Genomic DNA, 7024 nt, shown 5'->3' on the forward strand with positions numbered 1-7024 from the left:
TAAAAATAAAAATATTAAAAATTAAACTTTAAACATGTTTAAAAGTCTGAACAAAGAAGACTGTTTTACATAGAACCGAGCAGCCTGTCCGTGTCGTGACGGGCGTGTGCTGTGTGTGCAGGGACACGGCCGGGCAGGAGCGCTTCCACACCATCACCACCTCCTACTACCGAGGGGCCATGGGCATCATGCTGGTGTACGACATCACCAACGCCAAGAGCTTCGAGAACATCAGCAAGTGGCTCAGGAACATCGACGAGGTGAGTGCCACCCTGGGCCAGGCACCCCAAACCGGGGCCAGGCACCCCAAACATGAGCCAGACATCCCCAAACCTGAGCCAAATATGGACCAAACCTGAGCCAGACATCCCCAAACTGGGGCCAGACACCCCAAACCTGAGCCAGACATCCCAAACCGGGACCAGACACCCCAACCTGAGCCAGACACCCCAAACCTGAGCCAGACATCCCAAACCGGGACCAGACACCCCAACCTGAGCCAGACACCCCAAACCTGAGCCAGACATGAACCAAACCTGAGCCAGACACTCCAAACCGGGGCCAGGCACCCCAAACATGAGCCAGGCATCCCCAAACCTGAGCCAGGCATCCCAAACTGGGGCCAGACATCCTCAAACCTGAGCCAGACATCCCAAACCGGGACCAGACACCCCAACCTGAGCCAGACACCCCAAACCTGAGCCAAACATGAGCCAAACCTGAGCCAGACATCCCACAACTGAGCCAGACATCCCACAACTGAGCCAGGTATCCCACACCTGAGCCAAACCTCAGCCAAACCTGAGCCAGGCATCCCAAAACCTGAGCCAAGCATCCCACACCTGAGCTCCTGTGTGTGGTGTTTTCAGGGTCCCCCATTGGAGGAGGAAGGAATGATGACTCTGACTCCATGGTCTTAGAAGGCTATTATATTATGTTATTATTCTATTCTATTCTATTCTATTCTATTCTATTCTATTCTATTCTATTCTATTCTATTCTATTCTATTCTATTCTAGAGAAAGGATACTTTACAGAAGGTTTAACAAGACACTAAGGAAAAACTCATGACTCTCCCCGGAGTCCTGACACAGCTGGCTGTGATTGGTCATTAAGTCAAAACAATTCACACGAAAATGATAGAACAGTTTGTCCCTCACCCTTGTTGTCCCCAGCCCATGGATCCAGGCTGTCCTGGTCCCTCTGCAGAGCCCCCTGCCCCCAGCAGCTCCACATCCCACCCCTGGGGCTGTCGCTGAGCTGAGCCAGGCTGGTGCCCTCCATGCCCTGAAGGTGTTGGGCAGGAGTGAGGCAGCCCTGAGCCCCCTGGTGCCCGTGCCCGGCTGGATGTGCCTCCATGCCCAGGTTTATCCCAGCAGGGTGCACCCATCCAAGGCAGGACCAGGCAGTTTCTCCAGGACAATGCCATGGGAGAAGGTGCCAAAGGCTTCAGCAAAGCCCAGGCAGATGCATCCACCACCTTTCCCTCCTCCATTAAGGTCTCGCTGTCACAGAAGGAGATCAGGGTGGTCGAGCAGGACCTGTCACAAAGCCAGACTGGCTGGGCCTGATCTCCTGCTTGTCCTGCACGTGCTGTGTGTGATCACAGCCCAGGGGATCTGCTCCAGGACCTTCCCAGCTCCTGGAGTTCTGGATCCTCCTTCAGTAATTCTTGGGGCCTGGCATCATCATAATTCCCTGCTGGCTGCCCAGGCAGGGGTGCAGTCCCCATCCCTGAGGGATTTAAAAGCTGTGTGGATGTGGCACTTGGGGACACGGGGCAGTGCTGGCCAACGGGCAGGGAGACAGGACCTCCCCAGCTCCCCAGGACTGATGAGAAATGATCCACATTCCCTCTCCAGAGAGGCCTGTGCTGCAGGGAATGGATCTGGGCTGGATCTGGGATTCCTTATCCCTGCCAGGCTGGCACTGCATCCTCCTGCCCCACACCTTGAGGGAACACCAACCCCTCCCCTCCCTGCTCCCTTTGGAGACCCTGCCCCACTCTGGTTTCTGGTTCCCTTCTCTCATTTCTGTCTTTGGCTCTCGCCCCCTGTTTTCCTCCCCAGTCCCTTTTTCTCCCCTGGCTCATCCCTCACATTGTGCAGTGACAAAGTGGAGAGGAAAAAACCATTAACCAGTGCTAGGAAGTCATTAGGAGGCTGGGGTTAATTAACAGCTTGTTCCTGTGCCACTGCAGCACATGAAGCTCCATTGTGGGCAGCTGTGAATGTCCCCAGATTGCAGGTGCAGGTGGTGGCCTGGCCACACCAAAGTGAAGCAGGTATTTTGGGTGTGAGGGGGACATGTGTGACCCTGTAACCCTGTCCCTGTGTCCTTCCAGCACGCCAACGAGGATGTGGAGAGGATGCTGTTAGGAAACAAGTGTGACATGGAAGATAAAAGAGTTGTCCCTAAAGCAAAAGGCGAACAGGTGAGTATCAAACAAAAACTTCTTTATCCAAGTCAGCAAATCACTGCCAAGACTTCTGCCTGCTCCAGGGGGTTGGGATGCCCCAGTGGGGTGTGCCAGGGCATGAATGCAGGAGCTGATGGATGTGAATCCTGGGAATGTTTGCTCAGAAACTGCCATGAATGGGGTGAGCTCAGCTGCAGTTTCTGCTTCTTTTGATAGCTCAAAATTCCCAGACATCCCTGAAGTCCCTCACAGTGTCACAGTGTGTGGTGTCTGTCCTCTTAGGCTCAGACACTGACTGGGGATTATTTAGTAGATTTTAATTGTTCTGAATTGTGACATTCTGAATCTCTGAGCCACCTCACCTGGCTGGTGCTGCTGGTGCCAGTTGGAAGGGAGTCACAGAATCCCAGGATCCCTGAGGCTGGAAAATCCCTCCAGCCCATCCAGCCCCAGCTGTGCCCAATGCCCACCTTGTCCCCAGCCCAGGGCACTCAGTGCCACATCCAGGTGACACCTGCAGGGATGGGCACTGCAAACCTCCCTGGGCAGCCCCTGCCAAGGCCTGAGCACCCTTTCCATGCAGAAATTCCTCCTGGTGTCCACCCTGAGCCTGCCCTGGCCCAGCCTGAGGCCATTTCCCCTTGGCCTGTCCCTGTTCCCTGGGAGCAGAGCCCGACCCCCCCTGGCTGTCCCCTCCTGGCAGGGACTTGTGCAGAGCCACAAGGTCCCCCCTGAGCCTCCTTTGCTCCAGGCTGAGCCCCTTCCCAGCTCCCTCAGCCCCTCCTGGGGCTCCATTCCCTTCCCAGCTCCGTTCCCTTCCCTGGACACGCTCCAGCCCCTGCAGGTCTGTCCTGGCAGGAGGGGCCCAGAGCTGCCTCTGGCACACCTGGGCACCCCTGGGCTCATGTCCAGTCCAGTATTCCCTGCTTTATAAATGCTGCTGATCCCACAGTGGTGATGGCACCACTGGAACATCCCCAGCCTCTCTAACCTGCCTCTCTCTGTTTGCTGCAGATTGCCAGGGAGCACGGTATTAGGTTTTTTGAAACTAGTGCAAAAGCAAATATAAACATTGAGAAGGCATTCCTCACATTAGCAGAAGACATTCTTCGAAAGGTAGGTGCTCACAGCATTCCTTGAGAACAAATATCCTGAAATTCCAGCTCTCCTTTTGTGATCTTCACCTGTGTGCTTGCACTTTGCTGTGCTGAGGCCCAGCAGTCCCTGAAGGAGCAGGGCTGAACTTCTGTAGCTTGTTTGATGTTTTGTTGTTGTAGAGGGCCTGCCTACAGGGAGTGACATCCCATCAGAGCCAAGGAAATGAAATTCCTGTTTGTTTGGCCCTTACACTCATGGTTGTTGTGCCTGTGCTGGAGTTAAATGTTCCTGTTAATGTGGAGAGAATTCTCCTTTCCTGCCACGGTGTCTGTCAGTGCACTGACAGCTCATGAAGAGAATTCTCCTTTCCTGTCACTCTGTCTGTCCATGCACTGACAGCTCTTGAGGGGCTGTTGGGAAGGGTTCAGGTGTGCAGGGTGGGGCAGGAATGAGCTCTGCCACTCCCAGCTGTGCTCCCAGCCCTGGCATTTCCTTGGGGGTTCCATTGGGTGGTTGGCTCCCCTTCCTGAGAGGTGCAGTGTGCCATGGAACCATGGAGTCAGTGAGGCTACAAAAGCTGAAAGCACCAAGTCAAATCATTGCCCAGCACTGCCAGAGCCACCACTGATCCGTGTCCCCAAGTGCCACATCCACAGGGCTTTTAAATCCCTCCAGGGATGGACAACCTATCCAGGAGGAAATTGTTCCCTATATCCAATCTAGACCCTCCTGGCCCAGCCTGAGGCCATTTCCCCTTGGCCTGTCCCTGTTCCCTGGGAGCAGAGCCCGACCCCCCCTGGCTGTCCCCTCCTGGCAGGGACTTGTGCAGAGCCACAAGGTCCCCCCTGAGCCTCCTTTGCTCCAGGCTGAGCCCCTTCCCAGCTCCCTCAGCCCCTCCTGGGGCTCCATTCCCTTCCCAGCTCCGTTCCCTTCCCTGGACACGCTGCAGCCCCTGCAGGTCTGTCCTGGCAGGAGGGGCCCAGAGCTGTCCCCAGCACTGGAGGTGCCCCAGCGGTGCCAGCACAGGGCACGGGCACTGCCCTGGCCCTGCTGCCACCCTGGGTTGTGTGCATGGCCTGCAGCAGATCCCTGTGTGCCCAGAGCTGCTGTTTGTGGCCCTGACCTCTGTCAGGAGTACAAACTCCATCAGCTTCCTGCAGGCACCGCTGAGCTGTTCCAGGACTGAGCTGGGCTGGATCCCTGCGTGGCCCTGGGACCATTTCTGTGGGATGCACTCCCCTGGCCAAGGGCTCAGTGTACACAGAAACCCCTGTGCTGGAACATTCCTGCCTAGCAGCAGCTCATGGGAACTCTGTGGAGCTCCAGACACATGGACTGGCCAACCCTGGCCCTTGTTGTTCCTGTTCCTCCACAAATGAACCCCATCCCAAGCCTGTCTCAGCCCTGCCTTCCTCTCCTCTGTGATAATTCTGTGAATAATGTCACCCAGTTGTCACTGCAGTCCTCAGTCATTTCTTAATCAGTTTCTGACAAGCTTTGTGTGATAAGTGGGGTGAAAACATTGGTGAACAGGAGGTGAGGCTGCACACCATACCAACCTTTGGGCCTTAAATCTTCATTTTTGGCCTCTGTCATTATCCTGGGGGTTCTTTTGCACGGCTGTGACAAAGAGAGGTAAAAAAGGAATGTGGAGAGTGAAGTGTGGTGAGGGTTTAGGTTCCTTTCCAGGCAGCTGGAAGTAGATGTTGGCGTTGGATCAAACGCACTGGAGTGGGGTTTTGGCTTTGGTGTCACCAAGTTCCATCCTGTGACAAGGAGGAGCTTGTGTGTCCTTCCTTGGGAGCTGCTGTCCCAGGAGCAGGGAGCAGAGGCTGGGAACAAGCCCAGTTTGTCCATAAAAACTGTGGATTTTGGAGGTCATTAGTTCACATCATCTGAGTTCAGCTTGTGGTGGTTGTAGACTGGGATTTCCTTATCCACCAAACCCATTGTTGGCTCTAAAATAATTCCAGTTGACTTTGGGGTGGTCCCAGTTCAAGCACTGGGGTTTTTTTTTCCCAGCTTTCCATTTATTTAAAACAAACTAAACAACAACAGCAACAACAAAAATCCCCTTAAATTGGTTTTGCACATTTGTGCTGGAGCTGGGGGAGGATTCTCTGTGTTTCTGAGGAGCTCTTTGTGCACAGTTGGTCCCAGTTCCCTCTGGTGATGCCAGCCCCCAGCTCTGGGTGTTTTCCTGGGGGATCTCCAGAGCCATCTAACTGTGTTCACTTGTTTCCTTGCAGACCCCTGTAAAAGAGCCCAACAGTGAAAATGTAGATATCAGCAGTGGCAATGGGGTGACGGGCTGGAAGAGCAAGTGCTGCTGACCCTTCTCCTCTCTCACCAATCGCCATCCACCGCCCCTTTTTTCTCGCTGCAAAACAAACCACTCTGCCCGTTTTTTAACCTGAAACCAATGGTTTTGTTCCTCATCTTAACGAGCTCCTGCCTCCCCTTGGTTTTCTGGCTAGGACAGCTTTGCCTACTCCAGTTTTCTCAACACGTGTATAGGAAATTCATCTCCGTGACTTCATTTCCATGTCCCTGCTCAGCTCACCACTACGTTTGGGTTGTATTATAGTCCCGTCCCTCCTGCCATTAAACCCCAGAGCAATCATACTCAACTCTCTTCTGCAAATTGTATAAGAATAAAGGTTAGAATTAACAATTGATTTTGTACAACAGTGGAATTTTCTGTCATGGATCATGTGCTTGAGTCACCATATTCTCTAGATGCATCAGGCAAGAGCCAGGAAAAACTCATTTTCGCCTTGAGTCCGTGAGTGGGGTTTCTTTGTCCTGTGCCTTATGTGGAAAAAGGAACTTTTATTTTCACTTTCTTTTCTCTTTTCTGGTGGAAGCATGTGCAGGAGACATCCCATCCCCCCTGTGCCATTGAGTCCTGACCTCTGTAGTGGTTGCTTTCTGTAACGTTGGTGTCATGCATCGAGGACAAAGGGTGGTGCAAAACAAAAGCAAACTCCATGTAACCTGCTGTGTCTCCTTTGCCAATCCCGCCGCTCCCAACTCTTCCCGCTGCCATTTTTTTTTCTCACTTTGCCGCTCTTTCCTTTCTTTTTTTTTTTTCTTTTTCTTTTCCTTTTTTTTTTTTTTTTGCCTGCATGATGCTTTGATTTGCATTTCTCCATGGTGTGATGTGTTAATGGAAAGGATGGCAACGCGGTGTGTTTGCCAAAAATTTAATACAAAGCACTGATTTAGCTTCCGAGGTAAAAATGTTGAGATTCCTACTAACCCCCCTAGGCCTGTCCGTCACTAGTGGTTCCCTCCTCCTCCTCCCGCGTAGCCCCGGCCTTTCCCCCCATATGGAAGAGTTATTTGCATGCACTAGTTTCTATGGAGGGTGATGTGGTTGTCTACTTTCTGTGTATGAATATAACATGGATCCCCCAACTGACAGCAGTTCATTAACACGAGCTCCCAGCTTCTGTCCCCCGCCGGCCGCTCCGAGGGCTGCGGGGCCGGCCCGAGCCTGAGCGG

General features: G+C 53.2%; 1 protein-coding gene across 1 annotated transcript in view; it reads left to right on the forward strand.

Moving 5' to 3' along the window:
• Positions 1–6918, forward strand: part of RAB10 (RAB10, member RAS oncogene family) — a 45295-nt gene extending 38377 nt beyond the window's left edge. Inside the window, exons 3-6 of the mRNA XM_005430469.3 lie at positions 122–260; positions 2345–2434; positions 3434–3535; positions 5767–6918. Of these exons, the coding sequence (XP_005430526.1) occupies positions 122–260; positions 2345–2434; positions 3434–3535; positions 5767–5850 (415 nt within the window). The 3' untranslated portion in view covers positions 5851–6918. The remainder of the gene's footprint in view (positions 1–121; positions 261–2344; positions 2435–3433; positions 3536–5766) is intronic.
• Positions 6919–7024: the final 106 nt, after the last annotated feature.

The sequence above is a fragment of the Geospiza fortis genome, unplaced genomic scaffold (genome assembly GCF_000277835.1).
Source record: "Geospiza fortis unplaced genomic scaffold, GeoFor_1.0 scaffold150, whole genome shotgun sequence".
NCBI classification, from domain to species: domain Eukaryota; kingdom Metazoa; phylum Chordata; class Aves; order Passeriformes; family Thraupidae; genus Geospiza; species Geospiza fortis.